This window comes from Aspergillus mulundensis (assembly GCF_003369625.1).
Source record: "Aspergillus mulundensis strain DSM 5745 chromosome Unknown scaffold_27, whole genome shotgun sequence".
NCBI lineage: Eukaryota > Fungi > Ascomycota > Eurotiomycetes > Eurotiales > Aspergillaceae > Aspergillus > Aspergillus mulundensis.
The window spans coordinates 99,807-124,635 of record NW_020797915.1 but is presented as its reverse complement, the minus strand read 5'-3'; the positions used below and the strand labels follow the sequence as shown (position 1 = coordinate 124,635).

General features: G+C 50.4%; 9 protein-coding genes across 9 annotated transcripts; 5 read left to right on the top strand and 4 right to left on the bottom strand.

Annotated features, from left to right (window-relative positions):
* Positions 1-2,098: 2,098 nt before the first annotated feature.
* Positions 2,099-3,300, top strand: DSM5745_11506 (uncharacterized protein; the record flags this gene model as incomplete). Its single annotated transcript, XM_026753522.1, has 4 exons — positions 2,099-2,180; positions 2,411-2,442; positions 2,501-2,621; positions 2,687-3,300. 4 exons carry the CDS (start codon positions 2,099-2,101, stop codon positions 3,298-3,300), a joined length of 849 nt encoding a protein of 282 aa, XP_026597917.1.
* Positions 3,301-5,252: 1,952 nt separating this feature from the next.
* Positions 5,253-8,938, top strand: DSM5745_11505 (WW domain protein; the record flags this gene model as incomplete). Its single annotated transcript, XM_026753521.1, has 2 exons — positions 5,253-7,660; positions 7,705-8,938. The coding sequence occupies 2 exons, from the start codon at positions 5,253-5,255 to the stop codon at positions 8,936-8,938; spliced, it is 3,642 nt and encodes a 1,213-aa protein (XP_026597916.1).
* Positions 8,939-9,430: 492 nt separating this feature from the next.
* On the bottom strand, positions 9,431-12,326 carry DSM5745_11504 (uncharacterized protein; the record flags this gene model as incomplete). The annotated part of the gene is made up of 5 exons (XM_026753520.1): positions 9,431-10,366; positions 10,415-10,686; positions 11,177-11,417; positions 11,465-12,051; positions 12,104-12,326. The coding sequence occupies 5 exons, from the start codon at positions 12,324-12,326 to the stop codon at positions 9,431-9,433; spliced, it is 2,259 nt and encodes a 752-aa protein (XP_026597915.1).
* Positions 12,327-12,598: 272 nt separating this feature from the next.
* Positions 12,599-13,248, top strand: DSM5745_11503 (U2 snRNP complex subunit MSL1; the record flags this gene model as incomplete). The annotated part of the gene is made up of 3 exons (XM_026753519.1): positions 12,599-12,648; positions 12,699-12,912; positions 12,961-13,248. 3 exons carry the CDS (start codon positions 12,599-12,601, stop codon positions 13,246-13,248), a joined length of 552 nt encoding a protein of 183 aa, XP_026597914.1.
* Positions 13,249-14,973: 1,725 nt separating this feature from the next.
* On the bottom strand, positions 14,974-15,216 carry DSM5745_11502 (uncharacterized protein; the record flags this gene model as incomplete). The annotated part of the gene is made up of 2 exons (XM_026753518.1): positions 14,974-15,078; positions 15,115-15,216. 2 exons carry the CDS (start codon positions 15,214-15,216, stop codon positions 14,974-14,976), a joined length of 207 nt encoding a protein of 68 aa, XP_026597913.1.
* A 695-nt stretch (positions 15,217-15,911) lies between these two features.
* DSM5745_11501 (uncharacterized protein) lies at positions 15,912-17,287 on the top strand (the record flags this gene model as incomplete). The annotated part of the gene is made up of 3 exons (XM_026753517.1): positions 15,912-16,221; positions 16,630-17,165; positions 17,216-17,287. 3 exons carry the CDS (start codon positions 15,912-15,914, stop codon positions 17,285-17,287), a joined length of 918 nt encoding a protein of 305 aa, XP_026597912.1.
* A 1,722-nt stretch (positions 17,288-19,009) lies between these two features.
* On the bottom strand, positions 19,010-19,636 carry DSM5745_11500 (Hsp20/alpha crystallin family protein; the record flags this gene model as incomplete). The annotated part of the gene is made up of 1 exon (XM_026753516.1): positions 19,010-19,636. The coding sequence occupies one exon, from the start codon at positions 19,634-19,636 to the stop codon at positions 19,010-19,012; it is 627 nt and encodes a 208-aa protein (XP_026597911.1).
* A 2,135-nt stretch (positions 19,637-21,771) lies between these two features.
* Positions 21,772-22,700, top strand: DSM5745_11499 (fumarylacetoacetate hydrolase family protein; the record flags this gene model as incomplete). Its single annotated transcript, XM_026753515.1, has 3 exons — positions 21,772-21,786; positions 21,839-22,587; positions 22,649-22,700. 3 exons carry the CDS (start codon positions 21,772-21,774, stop codon positions 22,698-22,700), a joined length of 816 nt encoding a protein of 271 aa, XP_026597910.1.
* Positions 22,701-22,915: 215 nt separating this feature from the next.
* pre4 (proteasome core particle subunit beta 7) lies at positions 22,916-23,801 on the bottom strand (the record flags this gene model as incomplete). The annotated part of the gene is made up of 3 exons (XM_026753514.1): positions 22,916-23,520; positions 23,575-23,722; positions 23,772-23,801. 3 exons carry the CDS (start codon positions 23,799-23,801, stop codon positions 22,916-22,918), a joined length of 783 nt encoding a protein of 260 aa, XP_026597909.1.
* Between the last annotated feature and the right edge of the window lie 1,028 nt (positions 23,802-24,829).

Here is a 24,829-nt window from a genome sequence, read left to right as displayed (position 1 = left end):
AAGTGCGACAAGGTTTCGGGCGGTTCTTAACGGCTGACAGGTATGAACCTTGCGAACGGGATTGAACGCCGATCGAGCAGCTGAAATGTCTGGAACTCTGGGGAAACTTTGTGCTACTACAAATCTTCCTTTCAGCCAGCCTCCTGGGGATGCGCTGCAGCCTGCGGGCCTGCAGCTAAGAAATGGTTTGTTTCGCTGCCAGTGGTTCGTTCCCTTGAGCCGGAACAGCAGCAGGAGCCCTATCAGCGGTGCCAGTGTCACCCGACGTGGGACTTTGGGAGGAAGGGCGCGAAGCGAAGAGGAGGGTTCATCAGCCGACTGCTGCGGTCCGTTCTGTTCCTGGAGTTAGCGTCCGGCTCTAAAGCTAGCTAAAGCTGGCCTCGTCCGAAATGGCGATTAGTATTTTCTGACCAATATCCTTATTTACGATAGAGTGCGACAAGAACAATGATGATTATTATTGCCTCCCTCATCCGAGTCAGACCAGTCATGCAGGCGCTGGCGAATCACAAGCGATGCTTGCCGAGGAGGCAACACTGGGTCGGGTTCAATAAACCGACCGACTATGATGTCCTGCACCTCGCACTTTCTTTGCTTTTTCCTCGCCCTGTCCCTTGGGTGCTCCAGACCAGGCCGGGCGATTATTCTTGGGAATCCGGAGTCTGCACGGCAAAACTCCAGGCGCTGATAATCAGAAGTCAGAAGTTAGAACGACTTTCTGGGCCGCTAATTTAGTCTCATCGGTATAGTCGCGTTTCTGACTGGCACATGGCAGGCTGGGCAGGCGCTGGCACAGAGTGCGAGCGCCGAGACTCGAGAGGGTTAATGGGAGTCTAGGTCAGGCCGTCAGGGCCCATTCGTGGAGATGCAGTCCAAGCCTTCAAGCCAGCGGGGAGTAGACTACGTAGACTACTAGTGAAGTGCGAGATAGGACATCGCCGTGTGAACTGTCAGAACGAAGCTAGACTATTGCAAATACAAGGAGTCACTCTACTTTGTCCCTTGACTGCCTTCGGCTCCGAGAAAATTATGGAGAGAGGCAAGCATGCCCTCACCCCATTCGGGCCCGATTAATGGGACCCGACGGGATGTGACCAGAGTGCCTGAAGGTTTTGAAGGATCGAGATGAGAGTTCTATTTTTCGCCACAGGCAGGCTGAGTCTTGAGGAGTCGAGATCTTGCATTTCGACAGCAGAAAGTTGAGAAAAAGAAAAGAGCGATGCAGAGGAGAGAGGGGGGCAGATGGGGGAATGGGAACCAGGCCTTGAAGAGATCAGACGTCGGTGGTGTGGAACCCACATGGTTGGCAGCTGCACAGACTCTGTGCTTGGTCTTTGTTTATTTCTCCCTCTCTCGATCTCCCCAAATCGACCCGCACGAATCGCCGCATCGCTCGCTGGCTGCTCTCTCCTGAGTCTCCTCCGACTCGATCCCATTCGCTGGACTTTTCTCGTCCTCCGTTCGTATTTCGGCGTTCCCCTTCGTACAGCCAGGGCTCCAGGCTAGTCTGTGGCAGGCTGGATGCACTTCTTCAAGACCCTACCGGGATTGCGTCTCATGCATCCCCTTGTATCCTTTTTTTTGTCTAATCTCTCGTTCCGTTACTTCCCCTAGTCTCATCATGGATAGCTCCACGGAGTACGCGATGCTGGCGTGCTTATTTCTGTCCAGACTGGTCCCCCACCCCAGCTGAGAACGTATCTTCACGATCCATTCGATCCCTTTTCTGGTCTTTCTGGTCTGGCTCTTACTTTTTTCGCTTCCGATTACCGGTTGCGTACAATCGAAAGGTAAAAAGGTAAAAGAAGTAACCTGGGCAGGGCCCGGCCGAAAGCTATCATCGCCCACACGTGGCTCTTGAGGCTCTAGTGTCATACTATATATATGCTTAAAGGTAGCTTGTTGATTGCTCTCCATCATTCTCTCGAACTGGTGTTCTCGTCTAATCCATTGCAGCACCAGCCCATTCTATATCCCATTCATCCGAGAACCGTTCTCGATTTGGAGATGTCCGCCCGCAAAGGTCAATCTTCGAGGAAGCGCCCATTACGCCTGCCTACCATTGCACCTAAGGATGATGTGACGCCGTTGAGCCGCCATGGCGGTGCACCGACGGCTGGCAGAGCGACAATCATCCAGCCCCGTCTCCGCTTCCCGCCACGTTCCCGGACTGGATGTTGGTATGTCTTGCTATCATGGTGCAATTCTCCTTTTGGCATGCCTTTTCTAACTCAATCTCAAAATTCAGGACATGCAGAGTGAGCCATATCCTCTTTATCCCATGCAAATAGGTTATATAAAGTGAGCATGCGCTGACTTGGACGGTTTGTCTCGTATAAGAGTCGCAAAAGTGAGTCAAACACAATCGCATGTATCATTCGCCATCAGATCATGTACTGATTGTCCATAGTTAAATGCGATGAGGTTCATCCACAATGCAATGTGAGTTTAGGTCCTATACTGAGTCTCCACGTATATGTTAACATGAATTGATATCTAGCAATGCGCACGGCTTGGCCATGTTTGTGACTATCAGCCGCGATTGTGTTTCAGAGACGACACTCGTCGGGTTATGGAGCGCATGGCCGACGTCAAGACTAAAGGAAATGTTGTTTGGGACCGTGGGAAACCCTATTCTGTTTTAAACCCGTTACTCAACATGCTAATTGGCATGGTGTCATCTTAGCAGCCAAAACATCGCACAGGAGAGAGCACATCGCGGCTTCGGAATCGTTCCCTTACGATCTACTTCCCGATTTCTCGAGGCTCAAATCAGACGAAGACCGGGAGAAAAAAGCACAGGGATCAGCGCCAGGGACGTATCATGTTGTTGTGGTACCAGAAAGCTTTGCGCGCCTCCCGGAATACTCAGAGGATACCCTTGAAACTGTGCCTAGCAACCCGTACTCGAGTCCGCTCTCCGAGTACAGTAGCTACGATCCCATGGACGACGTCACTACGTCTGAGGACCCCAATGTGGTGTTCCTCAATCAATTCAGAGATTCCAGAAAGCAAGCATATCACAGCCGTCGGAGCTATACGCAGTCTCCGGAGTCTGACCTACCATCCGTCCCAAACACGATGATGTATACTCCTTTGCAGGATATCTCAGAGGATCAGGTATCTGAGTCCGTCGATCCTGAAACTTACGACATGGCGCTTCTTGATCAATTCCAGAATATTGTGTGGATGCAATTGATCCCTGGGGGCCACGGCTACTTGGAGGCGAACATGTTTGAGCAAGAGGCTTCCAATTTCCCTCCAGTGGGTGGTGCCGAGTGCTTTGCTTGGGTTGCATGAATCCTAATGACTTCGATGACAGCTTCTTCATGTGATGATGGCGGTGTCAGCCCTCAGTCTGGTTCGTCAGGGAAATGCTCACTACATGGATGTCCTACAGTACTATGACCATGGCCTACCCTCCCTCCAGAGCAGCCTTCAGAACTGCGACGATGTTCTGTCGGATGGATTATTTCTGACTCATTTCCTCCTTCTTATTTACCAGGTTTGTAACGTGCTTCTCTGGCCATTTTTTGCGTGCTAACGAGGTTAGATTGCTTTTACAGCACCTAGCAACGGTCCAAATCTCTGGTCGCACAATATGTCCCGATTGCTCCAATTATCTTTAGTGAGACAATCCGTCGCCGAAAGAGAGCGATATCCTGTCATTATTTGGTTGATTTGCCAAGTCGATCTATATGCTCTTTTTAGTGGCACTGGATCGGGAGAGTATATCAGGGCAGCGGTTGAGGGCCACTTRCTTCCCAAAGCCGAATCCCTTCTATACCCAGTGGGATTTGAACAAGCAGGGTTGATGCATGATATAGGACGTGGTGCCCAGCCTTTACTTACGTGGGTGTACCGGGAGTGCTTTGTGTTGGCAGCTCGCTTAGGATTGTTCGCTGCCAAAGTGAGGGCCCCAACTGTTAAATGTACGGAAAGTGTGTACCGGGAACTTGAATCTTCGCGTAGGGGGTTTAGGCAGTTGTGGAATGCACAGGAAGTTCAGTTTCTTATAAAAAATCAACCAAACCTATCCAGGCGAGCACGGCATATCTTCCATCAGGTGAGCAAGGGAAATCACGACTGATGGTATATTCCGAGACAAAGCTAATATATCCCGTCCAGCTATCTATCCTCTTCCACACATCTCTTCTTTTCTCCTGTTCAATTCTTCGGCATGGACAAGTGAATTCCGATCTTGAACAAGAGATTCAACAACACACAGAGGCAATCCTCCATTCCGCAGCAAGAATGGCTGTCCACAGCCGTCACAGTGGCCCTTTATTCCTAATCTTTCCCCTGTTTTTGACTGGCTCTGTTGCAACGTCAACCGAAGCTAAGATGACGGCGTTGAAGCTATTGACGAGTCTTGAAGAGACAGGATATGGATACCAGGCGACGACAGCAAGATCGATCCTTCAGGTTGTGTGCGAAACCCAATTGCAGCATTCGCGAAGCGGAGGGCATATGCGCGAGATCGATTGGAGGGAGGTAGCGGCGAACCAGGGATATAGGCTAGTGAGCTATGGTTGACCCATCATGAAGGACCAATTTGGATGATTATATGTCATGTTTCATTAGCGACGAATACACGAGTCATGCATGTCTTCATGATTATACCTGGTCTCGCTGCGGGGCGAGCCGACCCAGACATCTGAGTCTGAACAATCCAAACTTCTAACATCTTCAGGCTCGGAGATGACCGTGAAGGTGATTAGGCGAACATTATTAGCAGCTTCGTCTCCTTCTCCAATGAGTAAACTGTCGATTCCTGGGGGCTCATTCGCTCCTTGGCGGCAATTTACAGCTAGGTACTCCGTAGAGCAGCCCCTCCTCTGCGATCTGCTGGGCCAATGAAGTCTCCCAAGGCATTGCCAAATGCCCGGCGCCTATCTCAGACCAACCAACCAACCAACCATTGCATCTGCATCGGCTTGCTCGCTGCGTGATGATGACCGTGATCACCATCAGGCTAAAGCCGGCCACAGGCTTCTGCGCTTGTTTCTGAACCTGCTCTCGTCCTCGTTGGGTTTCAAGTTGTGACGAACTGGTTATTCACTTCAGCGCATACGCTGACGACTATTCTTCTCTCCAATATACCCCGCATCTCAGCCCACCCTCGGTAGCTCCTTTTTTTGTCCCCTGAGCCTTAGACTCGGTCCCGTATTTCTTCTATTATAACATCCGTACCGCCGTGTTCATTCGTCAGAATACTGTCTGGAATTTACGCGACAACAGGTTTTGGCACGATGAATCCCTCTGGGAACAATCGTTCTCAGAAGGAGCTTTTCCTGCAAGGCCCTAATCAGCATGAGATCGAGTCCCCTGTAATTGGGCCGTTGCGCATTAGCAAACGAGAAACTCCTTCTCCAGCTCCCCCGGGTGCTGCCCCTCTACCATACGCCGATGAACAGCCAAGGCTGCAGCAACATGTGCGGGTACCAGGCTCGAGTGGTTCGAGCCCAATACCCCAAGCTGGCAGGCAGAGTGCCTCTCCGACGTCCAGTGGACAAAGGTCTCCAGTTGACTATCCTCCCGCTTTGCGACCCCGGGATGGCCGCGAACCCAAACAATCGACTTTGGCAGAACGACGAGGAAATGCGCCCAAGCCGCTACCGGATTCTCCCATAGTTGACACTGGCGATAGAGAAGGGTATCTAGCCAGGATGAACCAGCGGCCTCCAGGGCCTCCAGCCGCTGGGCCACCGCAGAACATGGCATATCCGGACTACAACCAGCACTACTATCCGCCTCCGCAACCCTCCACCTCTGCGAGACCAGCGTCACGTACGGCAACATCACAGAATCTACAACCGCCACAGCATAGTATCAACCGCTTTAGCTCGACCGCTTCCACATCAACAACTCGTGCCGAGCGAGGGTCTCCGCCGCCTCCGGAGACACCGATTGTTGAACCTGGGCAGCACCCGACTTCTGATATTGAAGCTCGCTATGCGGCTTCAGGGATTGCGGGGACATCGACTCTGACCGGATTTCAGGCTCAGAGCGCAGCGGCGCAGCGGCGAGCAGAACAATACACCGGACAGCAACCGAGAAATCCTATCCAGCGGCCATGGACTCCAACTGAGCTGCCCGGATCTCACCCCCATGGAGAACCGACCGTGTACCAGGGCGCCGAGGCGGTCCCGCCACAGATTTTGGATCCGAATCCTACACCAGGTCCGGCTGTGGCTCCGTCACAACCGCCACAGACTCAGCAGCCTGCGAGGATCCCGAGTAATGCTCTCGAGCAAGATCTGGAGAGAATGCGCATCAGTTCATCGCCTCCTCCGGCTTACTCGAGTGTACCGCGACCAGCTTCGGCTTCTCAGGGCTATTCGAATGAAAAGCAACGTCTGGCAGCTGCAGCAAACCAACCGACTTCCGCGGCTGTGCAGCATCCTGCAGTCACAGCAACAGTAACAGCTGCGGGAATTGGAGCTACCGCGCCCATGGTCCCGGCCCAAGACCATCCGGCGTTTGCCAATGATCCAAGACAGCAAAATTCACCGCAGGATGCTGCACAGCCGCACAACGACGTGCTGGCCGGTGGCCAACGGGACCAGTATCCAGCTTTCCAGCCTCAGCAAACACAGGCCAGTGCGCCGCCAGCAGCCAGCTTACCCCCGGCGTCACCACCTCCGCTTCCAGAAGGCTGGATTGCGCATCTGGACCCAAACTCTGGTCAGTACTACTACATTCACCTTCCTACACAGTCCACCCAATGGGAGTTCCCCAAGGGACCTACGCCTCTGAACCTTAATGAGGCACCAATGTCTCCCGTCGGAAGTGTGTACAGTGCCCATCCTTTGGCCTCGCCAGGATTCTCAGCGTTTGGCAAGCCTCTTGCATCCCCGGGTGTTCCAATGACACCTGGGTTTGAAAGTCTACAGTCCCCAGCTGTAGCAGGCTTTAGTGGACCTCCACCAAGTAGTGGCGTAGAGATGTACAAGGTAGCGCCTACCAACGGCGTATACTTTGGTCCTTACCTCCGTTATGCGAACATGGATGTCCAGAGCGGTATATGGTTTGGATCTATTCTTCTTGTCACGGACGCCGGCCAGCCGCCAACGATTCATATCCATCAGAGTGTCGACCTGTCGCCTAATCCACGCCAGCTAAAGGCGATGGCCATATCTGTACACCAACGATGGACCTTTTACAAATATGAGGTTGACCTGAAGATGGACGAGTCTGGAGCTGCGAAATGGACGTACGCTATTACATCGCACCTTGGCTGCACACGCTACGAGTTCTTGGTTGCCGGTCAACACGAGGCGAGCTGGCGGTTCATTGCAACTTCGGGCAACGACTTTTCTCTCAACGTCAATGAGAACGAGCGCTCCCGGCTAGGGGGTGTTGGTCTCATGTGGAAGGATATCATGCAGAAACATGCTGAGATTGGTGGGTTCCACGCTCAGCTGTGTCTAGGAGGTCAGATTTACGCCGACCGAATGTGGAAGGAGATCCCATCCCTGAAGCAGTGGCTCCTGATCCGAGGGAAAGAGGCGAGGAAGACAGCGCCCTGGACGGCCGCTCATGAGCAAGACGTGTCCCACGGTTATTTTCACTATTACACCAGTCACTTTGATCAGCCATACTTGCGAGAGTCCTTTGCTCAGATTCCATATGTCTGTCAAATTGATGATCACGATATGTAAGTCTCACCCGCACTCTGACTGGAGGACACTGACAGATTAGCTTCGATGGCTTTGGCTCGTATCCTGAGCATATGCAGTTTTCCAACATGTTCAAGAACATTGGTCGCGTTGGAATTGAAATGTACCTGCTCTTTCAGCACCATACCACACTCGACATCCTCCGCAACGTCAGCACAGATTATGATCTGTTTACCATTACTGGTACGGGCTGGCATTTTGTCAAATACCTCGGACCAGCAGTGGTTTTGGTTGGTCTAGATTGCCGCTCAGAGCGTAACCAGCACCAGGTGCTCGCTGGGCCAACATATCAAGGCATATTCCCCAAGATCGCCATGCTTCCTCTCACAGTCCAGCACTGTCTATGGATGACTTCAGTGCCCCTCATCTACCCACGGCTAGAGACTGCTGAGCACATCGCCCAGACATTTACCACTGGCAAGCGAGCGGTTACCGGCGCGTACAACGTTCTCGGCAAGGTGACCAGTTCTGTTGCGGGCGTAGTAGGGGCCAAGGACGTCGTCGGGTCCGGGTTTGACTCCGTCAAGCGCGCCGTCGGTAAAAGTGGTCTCATGGGTGGAATCCTGAGCCCATTCGGCGAATTTGACTTGCTCGACGAGCTTCGAGATCAATGGACTCACGAGTCAAAGGTAACCCTGGTCACCTCCACAGATAGCAGCAAAACTAACAGAGAAAAAAAGGACCTCGAAAGAACCTACCTCATCCGCACCCTCCAGGGCATCGCACACCAAAAATCCCTCCGAATGACCTTCCTCTCTGGTGCTGTCAACGTTTGCGGCGCCGGCCTTGTCCACGATCCTGGCCACCCCTCAGACCACAAAACAATGTACCAGCTCATCTCCTCCTCTGTCGTCAACAGCCCGCCACCCTCGTACATCATCAAAATGCTTCACTCAAGCAACAAGCCACTCTATGTCCCAGCAAACGGCCACCGCTCCACCCCGTCTCAGCCCTCAGACACGAAAGAGGACATGATGGAGATCTTCCAGAGTGATGTGACTGGCCAAGCCCGCGAGCATAAGAAGCTCATGGGCAGGCGGAATTACATTGCCATTGTCGCCTATGATCCGGATTCCATTGGCGGGAGTCAAATGTCGCTTGCGATGTATGGGCAGCAGGGTGGTGGCCTGCCGTTCCCTGGGGGCAGTGGGAAGCTGAATCTCGCAGTTGATTTTATGGTGCAGGGGGATGGGTCGTTCGGACAGGTCGTCAAGTATGGGCCGGTCATTGTGCCAAGTTTAGAGCATGAGAAGTGATGGCTATTGACTTACCGTGTTGGGTATTCGCATTTATGTTACTCCATATCATTTATTCCTATTACTTCTTCCTTTCTAATTTTATCCTGCGTTGGCATATTTTGTTCTATACTTGTCATGCATGTCACTGGTTGATATTTCATGCTGCGTTGACGTTGCACATCCATGCGCTGATTTATGTGAAGGCCAGCTGTTAACGTTTGAATTCCCCTTAACGTGTTCAATTCTCCTTAATATGCTGTGAGATGTAAATGAGCTAGATAATCAGCAATCAACTGAATGAGACAATGACATGAGATCCAAGCACCAGAGTCCTCAAGCCTTAACTAGTGCCTACACCAGCTCCAGAGGGAAGTATCCCGTGTCATTATGTATTGGATACGGGTTCTGGTCGGTAAGTGATGTCAATATTAGCAAAATAAGCTAGCAGTAAGAAAACGAGGATATCATCACTCATTAGCATCCAGAGTAGAAGCAACATGGGCAAAACCATCACATCCCTGACGGGTCGCTATCAGGGACACAAAGCCCCAAACTGATAAAATAATCGCGGTGGGAGTAAAGTAACTCCCATAATCGGAACCTGGGTGGAATTATATTCCACGGGAGATGAGATGCGATCTGGAAAACCGGATTTGAAGACGCTCCTTTCTCGTAATCCTGGCCCTCTTCCGAGACAGATGGACGTGAGAGGACTTGCTGGTCCTCATTAGAATGGGAAAAACTACCCCCGTGTGAACCATGTCGAGCGAGAGTGGTGTATCGTCCCTCGGCGCCGGAAATGCAGTCTTTATCGGTGCCACCCTGGCAGTACTTGACATCTTCAACGGAAAACGGAAGCTCGACACGGGAAATGTAAATCTCCCCACCGTGCATCTCATAGCCCCATTCAGTGAGCGGAATAAGAGGAACAGGATCATTTACATGCGTCACCTTGCGAAATTTCCACCACTTCTCGTTGCCAGAATCAAGTTGGAAGACTGTGTCCAGAAAGTCCACAAAGGCCTGGTTTCCCACCCTAGGTTCTCCAAACGTCGTCACGACAGGATTCCATCCGCGAAGCTGCATCTCTGTTCCCGCAAGTGCCGCGACAGCGCCGCCGAGCGAGTGGCCCACCAACGTCAAAGTGTAATCCGGATACTCGTCTATTAATGCGGAGATGGTGTCCATAATTATTGTGCGCGTAGATTGCCATGCATTCATGAAACCAAGGTGTACCCAACAATCTATGCAGTCTGGCGTATCATCATCGGTATCGTTGCCGACGGTGAACGGCACGTACTCCTGAGGGTACAGAGAAAGGTCAACGATGGCATTTGGGATCGAGTATGTTCCACGAAAGGCCACGACAATTCGCTTCGGTGAAGGTGGGTGGGAGATGGCGACGTAGCCGCAGGAGTCAGAGAGAAAAAAGCCCGTATGCCATGCCTAAGTATTGTGAGTTTTTATACCAGCATTCTCTGTGGCGAGGCGCACGTTGACCAGTTCGAATCCTTTGAATTCTTGACAGTGACTAAGGCATTGAAACGGTTTCTGAACACCAGTGGTCCCAATGCAGTAGGCTATATCAACGATGCGGGAAAGCTCCTCAAGAGAGTCGAAGAGGTCCGACGAGATCTGCTTCTCCGGCCGATCATTCTCAGGTGCCACATGAGCAACTGAGACGGTGCATAGTTGTGCGAGGACAACATTGAAAGCAAGGAAGAAACTATCAAGAAACACACTCATAATTGTGTAGCACCCTAGACCTGTGCATGATCGTTTGAGGCGCAGTCTGGGTTGTTATATGAAGTGGTCTTCGGCGGATCTCTACCAAGGAACGTGACGTCGATAATTCTGGGGTAACGGTCACTATCGATGCCCCACTGGGCAAGAGTGGGGCATCGATAGTGACGAGTAACGCTAAAAGAAAGCACTTATCCCGAATTGGCTGTCGGGTACAACCTCCAGCTCTAATAATCACCCGCCAATCGCACCTGACTCTACTACTCTGGACTGAGGGCGATTTTTTGACCGACACTACGGAGTAAGGTTTCGAGCTCAGGTTTCGAGCTCAGGTTCAAGCTGATGAGGCATGAACGATCTTTGGATTTTCTATGGCTGTTCCTATCAAATGAAACCCGTTTTCGGTGGCGCAAGTCCAACTCAGATGGTCCAGATGACTACGCGGCCATCCACTCCGCTTGCTGAACAGAGTTAATACACGACACGGATCTATGCCCCAAAAGGTTGACTTACTGCTTAGTTTATGCACCGCACCATCGGTGCCCTCATAAGCCCTAATAGTGTTAATGGTATTCTGATGGACAGTCTTGAGCTGAGTGTCGGCCTGCGTTTGGCCCTTCAAGTCCATTTGACGGAACATGTTAAGGGCAGACTCTTCACGGACGCTCCCTGTGCCTCCGCCCGTCTTGCTCTCAATGCTGCCCTCCAACTGCCATCCATTTTCGTCGCCACGCAGGCGATATGGTTCGCAATCCTACGTCACATTAGAAAATTGATGATTATTGATAAAGCAGAACTTACATGACCAGCAGCAATAATCTCGTTCTCCCCATTCCAGATCAGGCTGTTGAATGGGAGGAGACGTGTCGAGATGTTTAACATTGCCCTGGGGGGCTGCTCAGGGGCACTAGGGTAAACGACGGTGACACTACTGTCATGCCCAGTAAATGCAAGCGCATTCCCACTGGGAGAAAAGCAAGCGCCCTGAATCCATCCCGCGGAGTCGTTTAGAAACTCGCCACAGATGGTGTTGAACGGAAGTCGCTCACCCCAGGCGCTGGGCTCCGGGCGAGTATCAACGCCCTTAATGAAGCTAGAAAAGACCCTCGCGTGAGAGTCAGTCGAGCCTGCGGCGAGAAGAACAGAATTTGGATGCCAAGCCAGGGTGGTGATGGTGCTCCGAATTGGCTTCTTTAGGTGCTTGGAAATCCACCAGTCGTTCTCCTCTTCGAAGTAACATACAGCGATCACGCGGGCACCGGATCCGACGGCGAATTTTTGTTCGGAGGGCGACCAGCGCACGAAGGTTGCAGCCCTATTGATCCGAAGTAGTACCAGCGTCGGCTTCCAACCAGCGGGGGTCTGCTCCCAAACGTAGGCGTTGCGGTCTAGATCCAAATTGAATTAGCTGCGTTACTAAAGACGAATATTAAGCCATACCCTGCGAGCAAGTAACAATGCGACCCGAGTTGGGTGCGACGTCCACACTGGTAACGGTCTTCTCGTGGCCCTTCAGCTCATCGGTCAAGGAGAACTTGCTGCCTGTCTTCTGGTAAAGCTCCACATTGTTCTCGCGGGCGACAGCGAGGATCGACTTGTCGGAGGAGAACGAATGATCGGCAATGGGGGCGTGAAAGAGATGGTGGGTTTCTGCGGTAGCCATTGTTGTTGTAACGACAGGAGGAGCTCTCTACTGTCGTCGAGCTGCTGTTGACACTTGGAAAGCCGGGGCATTGGTGACCCCCATGATGCGTTGCGGGCCGCGGTGGCGATTAGATAATACTGATCATGTGACTGCGTATCTCGAGTTCCAGGCTTCCAGCGCCGCTTGGGCGACAGGATTTATATTCGGAATTTTGAGGGGAAAAGCTGCGGTTCAGCATCCGGCCCCCCTACAGCGTCCCTATTACGTACGTCGCAATGGCTACGAAAACAATGCCTGTTCGCCCACCAGCAAAGCCACCTGCTGGTCTTCCAAACCAAACGTGAGTCGCTTCCCTTAGTGTTCTAACAAATATCGCTTACTCCTTCACAGGTTGTATTGTACCAATCTTCCAGACAAGCTTCGAAAACATGATCTCCGACTATCGCTTTACACTCTCTTTTCCACGTACGGCACTGTTCTCGACATTGTGGCCATGAAGACCGAGAAGATGCGGGGCCAAGCGCATATTGTCTTCAAGGATATTCAAGCAAGTACGCAAGCGATGCGTGCACTCCAGGGGTTCCAATTCTTTGGCAAGCCAATGGTAAGTTCGATATAGTGATTGATTCAGTAATGACTGACGTATGGGAAGAAAATTGTTTACGCCAGTAGCACCTCAGATGTTATCGCTAGACTTCGCGGAACCTATATTGCCCCGGTAGCAGCCCCCGGTCAAAATACGACTGTCTCAACGGATCTTCAAAAGTCGATTTTCAGTGGACCTCCTGGGGCAGCCGCTTTGCCTTCAAAGCCTTCGGGTGAGCCCAATGGAACGGCCCAAGGAGTCAAGCGGCCTCGCGAGGAAGAAAGCGATGAAGGCGAAGCGCCCATGGATGAGGATAGTGATGTGCCAATGGAGGCCTCTTCAGATGAGGATTAAGATGGATTTGAGTGGGAAAAGCATGTCAAACTTCTCACATCTCTTCAATTAAAGGACCACGTCTCGAAGAGCTCACCTGGTAGCTGGAGCCGAACACAATTACCCACCAAGCCGAGCCAGATTATGAGATATGTCTCGGGGTCGATTCCATGTCCGCTCGAGATGTCCCTCATGGCACTCGCTGTGTTGCATGGATGGACAAAAAACGCTGGTGTTCCGAACACCGGATGATACTACCATACATGAGCCACGCGTTCTAGTGTCAAGGTTACTGGCACATACGCCGAAACTAATACCACCCATGATACCCACGCTTTGAATATTCTTCCTATACTGGTCTGGAACCAGATAACTGTAGACTTCATCTATGCCCAAAAGTCTCTCCGCGCGCCGTATGACGAAATACAGGACGGGAACTTGATAGGTAGCCGAGAGAAGAATATCATACTCTACCTGTAGCTCATGCGTATTGGTCATACGAATAAGGGCTTCCTGTTGACATCTGTCAGAAAAGCTGATGATTAGCTAAGAGTCTCTTCACGAACAGGATCCTCCTCCATATTTTCTAGCTGTGAGCCCCCGTCCAATGGCCGTGCGAGACGGTCATCCGGAATGGCCCTGCGATCAGAGTTGAGTATTTGGCAGATTCTCAGGATTTGGCCAGTTGTCTGGCTGGTTAGTTGGGAAAATCGACTAATGCGGCGGTGGGTGACTGGGGGATAGGGTTGCTACCTGGAACCGAATCGATGACCATGGCATTGTTGACCCAGCGGTCACTTGAACTTGTTCCAAAAACGCGCGGCAGCCGCTCTCGAATTCGTCATTTGTGAGAAAGGGAAAAATCGACAACGCGCTTTGCCCCGAGCTTGCGGCGGTCATTTGAACGAGTAAGTCTGCGATAAGCCGCAGAGCAAAAAGTTTGGGCTGCAGGATGCTTCACCGGAGTAGACCGACTCCTGCTCAACTCTCGGCGATCAATACACCGTGTTCTTGGCCACCAAAGCCTGGTCGTGCCTCCAAGACTTGCGTATTGTTTGCAGGATCTGGATGTATGTAGGAAGACGCAGCAGCTGATCCGCCACGTCCAGCTGCCAACCGAATGCGGACCTCGGGACTTCTCCCGTCTAACTGCAAACGGCAAGGTCACAACCAGAGATCGAAGATCCAATGCCACATCACGGAAGGTCCGGAGTTGTTTCTCTCAGCGGTTGTTTCTTTTTGTTTCCCCCATCGTCGTTGTTCAGGGAGGAGGGTGGATATTATTCAGCTCGATGAGAGCGGTTGGTTGAGATTGAAACTTCAAAAGCGGAGGGATACTCCGTATGAAGCTGCCAAACTCACTGCAACCAGCTACTCTGTACAAGCTGCATCTTGCAAGCCTGAGGCCCGAGGCACCTGTCTCCACTGTCCAGTCCTCGGGAGCGTTTCCGATTTAACAACTTCTCATGTATCAGGGCACCAGGATGGATCCTGGCCTCGCAACTGAAGATTTGTCCTTGTTTCTATCTTGCTTTCTGAGCTGATCCCAACCAAACCTACGGTAATAAAATGGAAGCATTTCGGAATCAACGGTCCTCCGCGGGCCTGCCCATCATAGGAACAAGAAGAGGCCGTTTGAGTTAGCGCAGATCCAATTATTGATGGGTAACGGTTATCCCTAAGCTCACTACGGAGTAGAGCACTGCCCTACCGTGGCTAGTAGTAGCTACGTGATTTCAGGATGCTTCAATGTGCTCTTGAAGTCTTAGGTGGGGTACTGGTGGGCTGTCCGTGACCGGAATAATGACAGCTTAATCTCTCTCTGACACTGGGTACAGACTCCAGAGCCGGCTGCAAGGTTGTTGTTTTGCCATTCGCGCATCTCACCTGCGCGCGGTCAACTGTTCCCCGGCCTCTCGCGCTGCCGGTCTCGTCATCTCCTGGCGCTGATTCCGTTTCGCTGTTGCCGTTGACAAACGCATTCGTCATTGTTGTGTGTTACTTGCATACTCAATCATGGCATGGAGTCCAGTTACCCTGCTCTTTTATGTCCCTTGAATCCCTTATATGCCCTCGAGTTGGTTAGTCTTACTTACCAAGGGCTTCCCCACCCACCATATTCATATATCCTCATTTTTGCCGTTTCTGATTCGGCCATTTCTTGTATACAGTAACAGATCTTCCGGGCTCTGTCTATGTATATACTGTCGCCGGTCTCGGTTATCAGTGAAACGTTGCCCATATACCTAATTGTCTATCTTTTGCTAGATCCTTGAATCTAGTCGTTGTGTTTGCTTTTGCAGCGCCCTATCAGGTAAGATCTTCAGTCCTAATGCATCACAACATCGGCATCTATACCTACCCAATTCCTTCTGTCGCAAAAAGACGGAGTTGAAGATCAGAAAGACGAGGGAAACAACATGCGGACTCTGAATACTCCGGTGACATGAAAAAGTTTTTCGTCCTTTTTAATATGTCATGTTCGATTGGCATACATATTGCCCTGCCCGTATGGCCTGACCGACTTCAATCTGGGTTATCATCGGGCTACCTTGCAGCCCGGAACTCACTCTAAACCTTTGTCGTGATTATTGATTCTCTTGTTGCGCTCATGCCTGTTGTTGAGCTGCATCCAGGAGAAGGAGAAGCTGATACAGGCGACACTAGGTTTTACTCTGCGAGTCATGGGCAGCTCTCTATCGCTCCCAAATAGAGACAAACGCCGACGATCGAATCGACTTTCAAAACCACCACAGAATCAATCAGTTCCAGGCTGTCCTAGCTCGCGCTCATTGCCTCAGCCTGCCGAGCGAGCGCTATCGCTCCCATCTACCCCAACTGCAAGGCAAACCCCCTGGACGGGTGTTTCTGTTCCTGTCGACTCTGATGATTTTGTGCTGCACAACCCGCGGTCACAGTCATTTTCCGCTAAGCCATTGAGTCGCGAAGCGACGTTAAGATCATCTGTCGCTCGGCGAAGCATTCACAACACAGGTGAGATATGGCCACCGCCGCCTACTTCTCCCAGCCACACGCCAAGCAGGCGTGGATCGTTTTACGAGAGAGCTTCTTTTCGCCCATCTGAAGTCGCGACGTTCCAGCCTACCACACTTCAGAGCAATCCCCAGTCCTCTTCATTGATTGGACAACCGAAAAGGTCTTATTCAGTCCATTCCTCGTCCCAAAAATCTAGAAATGGAGTCCAACAACGTACACTTGATAGATTGGGTTCTTTCAACTCCCATACAAGGATAAAACATCATGAGAATCTTCCGATACGCCGACGTTCCCTGCTCACACGTCCCGGAGTAGCCACAAGGAAAGTGGCAACGACAACTTTTTCCGGATATTATCACGAGCCAAGTGGTTCACCCGAGTCGCTATCTGAGCATACTTGTTTAGCGCATGAGGATGTCCTGCCTAGGGACGTGAAGCTGTTGCCACAGTGTCGCCCAACTACGCCCAGTGATTTTGGGTACACCCACCTAGGTTCCCTCAAACTAGGATCTTTACGTGTTGTCAACGGATCCGCATCCCCTTGTCCCAGTGACCGGACGCGTCTTGACCAATCAGGAAGCCCAGCTTTGGAGGTCATCCCTGACATCCTAAACTTCAAGGATTCTTTCAGTATTGGGACCGCCCCGTCTTCAGAGGCGTACGCCAAATATCAATCAATCCTCGACGCTACAAATCCCGACCATGTCGGGAATCCACAAAATGAAACATGCCCAAACGCTCTGGTCCATTCGGTTTCCTCCGCAATTAATGGTATGCCGGTGACTATTTTGGACATTTCGTGTGCCACATCAGCTGGGGATGATATCGACGTTCCCGCTAGTCCTTTCTCCTTTGAAAAGTCGCCCACAACGACATCATGCCGCGGGATGGACTTACGTGAGGCCGACGATGAGGGTATATCCGTTTATGACAGAGACCGAGTACCCATTCCGTCGTCAATTAAACTCCCAGAAAGACACCTCAGCTATAGCAGCTGCGCAAGCTCTCATATACGAGGAGACAGCGGCTACAGCTCCGCGGCCTCGCATCGGAATTCCAGTGAGTCACATGCATCTTTACGGCGTTCCCCAGGTCTTCGGAAACTGCTCGGGGACAATGTTCAGAGCCTCGAGTTACTCAACACCAATAATCTGACTATAATTGCCACTGAACCATCCACGTGCCGCCATATCAGTCTTCCGGACCATAAATTGAAATCTGGAACGAATCTACGGGAGCAATCAACGAGCATGCCCCCGGTCCATCGGTTGAGGCGGTCATCACTCCCAAACCCTTGGTCGTCAGATCACCCTATCTCTCTCCCATGGTATTGCACTCAATTGCGCAACCTCGAATCCGCAGCAATAGAGCCGCTCTCTCCTACTATAATGACGCCAAACAATAATGGGCATAATAAGGGAGACCTTTGTTTGAACTATGAGTTAGACAGTTCATTATATCTTTGCCCTACTACATTTGCAACAAAAGGCTCTGGTTTTCGCAGTGAGACCTTCCAGAGGGCAGTTGCTGCCAAAGCTCCATTTCCTAGCCATCCCGCTTTGTGCAACCAGCATCGCTGCACCAACGCATGTCACTCAATTTCAAATGACAGCCAGGCAAGCACTACTAACCAGCAGTGCCGACGTCACAGCGGCGCTGTAAAATCCAATAACTTGCCCTTTGTTTCCGGGCATGACTTTGCAGCTGAACCACCACGCGGTAGGGCTCGCAGTCGGACTATTGGGTACCGGTACCACAGGCCTTCTGGGCAGCAACCTCGTAACCTGACAGGTATTTATGCATGAATCTGCGTGTTGTATATTCATTGTTCTGTATTGCTTTCTTTGTGAGGCCTTTATGCGGTGTTGTCTGTCCTTTGTACATGTTCTTTGAGTTCCGGTATACCCCCTAAGGAGACCAGGCTATATGGTACCCGTCCACTCGTTACTCGGCCCTGGTGGTCTTTCCTTACCAGCTCTCTGCAATCAACGTCGACTACTAAACCCACATCTAAACGTCGTCGTTGAAGACCAAGTTTTGTTGTTTAATTGTGAACCGCGTGTGTTTGCTAAATTCCATGAGATTGGCCAAATGGCAGCAAACCCAAGTACCTTAGAGTACATTCCGATCTTGACAGGGACAAGTGAGATCTAACGATTAAATTGCTGTAGGTGCCATCATTCAGAAGTAGATATAGCTACGAAGTAGACGCAGGGGATTTTATTTATGTCTATGACACCCCATACTATTGGTCGTCAGTCGGTTCGAGTTAGTGAGGAGTCAACGGATTCCTGCGGTACCTGGCGCGAGACATCATTCATTACTGGGGCTAGATCCCTGCATGCATGACAGGCTGCATGTTGAACAGTAGTGTTTCGACTAGTGGTCGCTAATTACATATCTTTGTACACTATAAAGCAATATCTACATGTCCGTCCCTAAACCATGTGCGTGTTACATAAGTTGGCATAAACTGGCATTAATTTCTATTCTACTGAGGTCTGCTGCGTAAGAGAAGACCAAAAAATCCATAATGATAAGGTCAGATTACGATTTCCAAGTCCAAGATAAATACCGCTATCACACATGCTGTTGGGTTAGAAGCACAGATAGAAACAACGCTAGCCCATGCAATCCCAGATTCGCCATGATGAAACTGAGCACACGTCCACAATCATAACAGAAGCAACCAGCGCGTATGTCATCAATTCAAGTTGAATCTTCCATGTATTGCAATGCAATCATAATGTCATTAGAGTTGTTGTGTTAATAGGTATATCGAGTTCTATTCGATGCGGACCTTCTTGAGTAGGGGAGCCGGTTCTTTCGGAAGCACCACCGACAGGATACCGTTGTTCAGGCTGGCCTTGACTGAGTCCTGGTCCACTCTGGTAGGGAATGCAAAGGTTCGGTGGAACTCTCCAATTGAGCGTTCAGAGGCCCAGAACTTGCAGGCCGGTTCGTGTCTCTTAGGGTTGGAGGTCTTCTCTACTGCTTTACCCTTGTAGGTTGACGCTGAGGTTCGTTCGGCGGCGGGGGCGGCATCGCTCATCTCATCCCAATCTTCCACCGTGGGCTGGAGAGACTTGACAGAAGACGTCTCGGATCCATCATAGTTATCAGGCTCTGATCGTTGTTCCTTGTGGTATTTCCGCTCGGAGCGGCCCTTAATGACTAGGGTTTGAGGGTCGGTGAATTCGATTTCAATGTTGCTCTGTTCGACTCCAGGGAGTTCTCCATCAAGGTAGTACCGATCGCCTTGCTCGTATACATCAAATCTAGGAGCAAAGGTTTTGACGTTGGTGACCTTCTTGTGGCTTGTTCGACGTGTGGACTGGTGCATATCGTAATCGTCGAGGAACCGAAACAATGGGGCGAAGTCGCCTGAGCAGTAGCGGGGGGGAAAAGCCATTGGATCGATGGTTTAGTAGATAAGATTCAGAGAAATTTTTGGATGCTTGATCGCGAAGACTTTCGAGTGGCGAAGCGTTTGGCTGAGGGTGAACAAAGCTGGTCAGGAATGAAGTGAATTTATCGAGGAAACAACTGAATCTGAGCTTCATCATTTATTATATACAAGATGCGCTGATTTCTAGAAATAGGTAGTACGTTCATGACTGCTTACAGGAAACTTGCCAGGATATTCCAGCAATCAACATCCATTGTGTCTAGATGCTTCGGGAGCTAAGATAGCGGTTCCAGAATCTCCGCGAAGCCTCGACGGACCGGTACTAACAAGTCACGTGACAGCAGTGTATTCAATGGTATTGATTTCTCCTAATTGCGCGTCCATGACCTACCTAGTACTGATATTTTACTTCGACAAACCTAAATTGCTAGCGCTGTCGTATCGTGTGTTGAAATTACACTGCTCAGATACTCTAAGTACGAATAGGGTAGTACGAATAGGGTGTTTTGCGACGTAAGTTATATCTACCCTGCGCTAGGAGAAAAGAAGTTTGGTGCCGCCAAGATTCGAGAATTTTGTTTCCGAGTGTATCGATGTACGGAGTATACTGTCAGTTTAAATAATCCCATGTATGTATACTCCCGGACTCCGTACCAGCCCACCTCTTTCATATGAGGAAAAATATGCCTAAACGTATATATACCAGTTGTCTTAAATAGTTTTAAGATTTAGGTAGTTATCTTAGGGCTATAGATAACTTCAGGAAGTTACCTTAGAAAGTTGCCCTAGAAATGTCACGGATTGACTAGGCGATGTACCGAGAGTTGACGTCACCGCGCCACGCCTGACAGAAGGCAAACAAGCGTCACCTGACCCAATATCTCTTGGCAAACCTCACCAGTAGTAGTACCAGACTCTACCAGTACCAGCGTCCAGCACAAAATACCAGTAGGTCAGGCGGGGTCTATGCTAGCACTAGGCGGTAGGTATTGATTTCGATCGGATTCGGAGACAACTCGGGAGTTTTCGATAGCAATAATCCGCGAATATACTGTAGTCTTGTTATACATTTTGTTCAAGTACTCCCTCTTTATCATACAGAAAGAATAGATCGCATTGATCGGTCCCTATACAGAGGATCCAGTTTCTCACTGGATGGAAATACACAGGCATGGTAACTGACCTTGCTCTGGCTGAGGTGCGCTTCATGCACAAAAAAGGTCAAGGCCTTACTTTGTACATTGGTGGAGCCGGTTAAACTTCCAGGGACCGTTGTACTCTGAAGTAATCATGGGCCACCTGGGCACAACTGCTAGCCGCCAATGAAAAGCAATCATCCGCTCTCACATCAAGCTCATCTAAGGTAGCTAGAAAAGGAAGAATAGCAAAGCTCGTGAAAGGGCGACACTTGCGGCGACCAAGTTCCCTATACTCATCGCCATCGCTAGAAGCTCGGCACAGCATTTAGCGAATATTTCGAATTCCCGGAGACGAGTACATCTCTAGTTGCCTTGAGCCTTTGCGCAGAAGATATTCGATTGCGCCGAAGTCCTTCTTGCTGATAGATACGTGTTTCTCGAATTCAGAGCTACTGAATCGTGAGCTGTGGTGAACCGAACGAACTGACAACCTGCATACCGGGCATAAGATTTGAAGTTATGTCTGGTCTCCTAGACCACGAAAAGATAGCAAAATCAGCGTTATTCAACAATATGATTTCCCGGACCCGAAAAAGCACCTGGCAACTACTTACGGTAGGCTTCCTTCGTATTTCTCGAAGGCACTTGCGATAGAGGGATAGCACTTCTCTCTGGAAGCCAGAGAGGCGCGCCATTCTAATGTACAAAGTGTGACTGCAAAGCACTAATGTTCTTAGGTGGAAAATTTAAGTTCTGAACCCGATCTCCGTCCCTACCCGGAATCTGGGGTTTGCTTACCATATCAGATTTCCCGGCCGAGTGTCACTGTCCACGGGCCTGGGGTCGAGAGCTTAGGCTTTAGCATATAAGCCTACTAACTACTGTGCCTGCATCTGCCAACGTTTCTCAACTTCGCTTTCTGTTATTGTTGAACCTCTAAACATCTGAGCTGTACGCCCATACTACGTACATGGTGTTTTATTAAATGCTCTTTTGAACATGCCTGCTTTCTCGGTACGTCATTGAGGCTAGAGTGCACTCTCATAATAACTGGAACGCTGTATAGAGCGATGCTGACGACAAAATCGTGCAGCGCCTCATTCGCTTCCTGGCCAAGGATGGACACATCTACTATGGGGATGCCGTTCTCCCCGCCGGCGTGAGCGACATTGCCAAAACCACCACGGCCAGAGTCATTAGTGGCGATATTTTCGGGCAGCACCGTATCACTGATCAAGTTGCCGAGGTAAAGCTGCTTTTGTCTCCTCTATCACGAAAAGACATTAAGACCGTGCGTTGTCTCGGCCTGAATTACGAGCAACACGCCAAGGAATCAAACCTGCCCATCCCCAAATACCCCGTCCTGTTCTACAAGCCTGTTACTTCCATTGGAGGTCCAACCGACGACATTCCTGTCTCTTCCCTAGCCCAGGAAGGAGAAGGGCTCGACTATGAATGTGAGCTAGTCATTGTAATTGGCAAGGAGGCGAAGGAGGTCCCCGAGAGCAAAGCCTTGGATTATGTCCTTGGTTATGCTGTTGGCAACGATGTTTCTCATCGTGACTGGCAGTTGAAGCGTGGGGGTGGGCAGTGGGGACTTGGGAAGGGCTTTGATGGCTGGGCGCCCTTCGGACCGGGCATCGTGTCATCGGAGCTGATCCGTGATCCCAATTCTCTGAAGATATCTACGAAATTAAACGGCCGTGAGGTCCAGTCTTCATCGACCAAAGATATGATCTTCAACGTTGCGAAAACTGTTTCGTTCCTGTCTCAAGGCACTACATTACTACCGGGTGATCTGATCTTTACTGGAACGTAAGTTTGTCCTTCAGTCCGTCGCGCTCAGAACTGACATACGTGCTCAGCCCCCAGGGAGTGGGTATGGGCAGGAAGCCGGTACTTTGGCTAAAGCACAACGACCACGTTGAGGTTTCTCTCGAGGGAGTGGGTTCATGCTTGAATAAAGTAGTTTTCGACAAACCTTCTGCGAAACTATAGAATGGGATGTATTGGCATGGATGCGGCGCCCTTTTTTTTGGTTTGAACATGTTTATTCTTGCGTTATGTAAAAACTTTGGTAGAACGGCCTTCGGCGAGATGTAACTCGTTCTATTGCGACGTTCGTAAGCTCCGTAACCGCCAACTAGACAGTCTGGGCACCATATCCCTTGATACTCTCGGCAAACGCCCAGTTTTGGGCTTCAATCTGTTGATCTTCGTGCACCTCGATTCCGTCCTGTGTAATCAAGGCCAGCGAGTACTTGTCCATACTTCGCGCGTCACGGTACCAGAGGACTTTGAGGCAGTCTTTAAGCGCCGACACAGCTTCCTCCTTGCTAATCTCTTCAATGGAACGCTCCTCTGGGAACAATCGGCGCAGAATCGGAATCGCTAGATGAGCCCCGAAGCCGGTCGCAAGGTGCGGTGCTGAGAATGTAGTTCCGAGTAAGTCGGCAGAGCTAAGGAAAGGCTTCTTTTCCGAATCAAATCCTGCGACAAGAATGTGATTCCACAAGGGATTGAAATCAGAGCGCCGCTTGTAGAGAACTTTGGACAAATAAGTGTGGAGATTTTTGGCGTTGAGCTGATTTCCATGTGCTGAGTAGTTTTCACGGATGTCGATAGACTCTAGAAGGCGGTCGATGTACTGCATGTCTGACACATCGCCGCTGAACCCAATCACAGCGGCATCGCCAAACTTACGAAGACGTTTGACGTCGGTGAAGCGGGCAAGTGATCCGTATGATGCTGCGTAGACCAAGTGTCAGAAATGATTGCGACAGATGATGGATGAGGTTGTACCCAAGTTGTCAGCAGCAATTGCAACGCCTCCTTTAAACTTGACGGCAATCACCGACGTTCCAGTGACAGCTGGCGATTGAGTGTGTGTTTTAGGTCCGGTAGTTTGAAGATACGATGAATCATATGGTCCGTAGACATCATCCCTAGGCTAACACAATATTAGACATCGTTCAACAGCCTCGTAATGCAACTCTTACCCGACCCCATGTTCCAGGAAAATGATTCATGATAGAAGTTCGGCAAGCGAAAGGATTATTCTCAGATGCTGGATGTTGGGTGATGGTTTATCGTGTTATGGATCATAGAAGGCTGTGGTATCCTGGTAGGGTAGCTAGGCAGTCGTGGAGCTGACGGAGCTCAATTACGAGGTATCAGGGCGGTGAACCCAGCCCACCACTATGTACCCACAGTCCACTCCAGCTCCTGATAACGCATTCCCGATGAAGGAAGGATCGATGTCATATCGACATCACGTGGCTTACCGCCACCGATCGGTAGTTAGTTGTTTCCTCGTTTCTAGTTCTTAATATCATCCATCTTGAGATCAAGCAGTTTCTACCATTCGTTTGCCATAGGATTACGAGTATTCTTGTGGTGTTCAGAGAGTCAGAGTCTTTATATTTTCACCGATAAGTGTGGACGGAAACGGAAACAATGGTACCTAAACAAAGGTTGCTCTTGAACGAGCCGAACAACAACTACATCTCGGCTCCATGACAACTTGGTCTTGGGAGATCCGATTTAGTCTCTAGAATCCTGCTTGCCGGGAACAGGTCTTTTATTATTCTGTACCTAGGCGCTCGACAGCATATCATGGGCTATTATCATTTATTACCTTGACCTCGTTTTGGGATAAGAGGCAGGGCTAGGTCGTCCCGAACCCGATCTGAATTCAATTGTGTCCCTTTGACCCTTTGCCCTGCTTTCTTCAGCTTTGGCATTGAGTTCCCTCTGCGCTTTCAGCAGCTCTTCCTTGTAGCCCTGGCTCGGCAAGTCGTGGATGCTAAGTGGTAATGACGTCGAGTATTGCGCCTGATCATCTATACCGGCGTGTTCCATCATCTGTCTCAATAAACTGGGATTCTTGAGAGAAATAGAACTAGCTAGCTTGTCGTTGAAATGAATGCCTTGCTTCTTCAAGGAAAGGAAATGCGCCAACTTTGCATTTGCCGTGGGGTTTGGAGAGCCAGGCGGAGATGGTGGTATTTCTAAAATCGGCACAGGTGGTAATGTCAGGTCATGGATAAGTGTACGG